We start from the raw sequence: 495 nt of genomic DNA on the forward strand, positions 1-495 counted from the left end.
ATAATATATATATATATATATACACATCATATTTTCCCCGCACACATATATATATATATATATATATATATATATATATATATATGTACGATGTAAATATATGATGTATATATATATATATATATTTTATTTATTTTATTTTTATTTTCATTATAGAGGACCAAATAAGTTTAAAATAAACTTGTGGAGAGGCCACCCTTAACTAAGTCATTAATAAACATAAGGTTCAAAGGTTAGAAAATTAAGAAACTCAATTTCAGCGTTCAAATGCATTCAAATACTATATCGAAATTTTATAAAAATGTTAACGCGAATGAAATACATTCAGATAATACTTCTGAACCTGTCAAATAATCAAAATAATAACGGACAGACAAAAACACACGCACCACACATACGCACGCACAACACACACCCACACATCCATTCATATTTAAACAACAGCTATATATTAACGTATATAAATCGTTAGATGGTGGTGTCGGGGTGAAGTAA

At 26.5% G+C, this 495-nt stretch overlaps 1 protein-coding gene across 1 annotated transcript in view; it reads left to right on the top strand.

Annotated features, from left to right (window-relative positions):
* Nucleotides 1-495, top strand: part of HELRODRAFT_181258 (hypothetical protein) — a gene marked incomplete at both ends in the record, with an annotated part of 2370 nt that extends 1875 nt beyond the window's left edge. The window contains one exon of the mRNA XM_009030503.1: nt 445-495. Within this exon, the coding sequence (XP_009028751.1) occupies nt 445-495 (51 nt within the window). The remainder of the gene's footprint in view (nt 1-444) is intronic.

Source organism: Helobdella robusta (assembly GCF_000326865.2).
Source record: "Helobdella robusta unplaced genomic scaffold HELROscaffold_69, whole genome shotgun sequence".
Lineage (NCBI taxonomy): Eukaryota > Metazoa > Annelida > Clitellata > Rhynchobdellida > Glossiphoniidae > Helobdella > Helobdella robusta.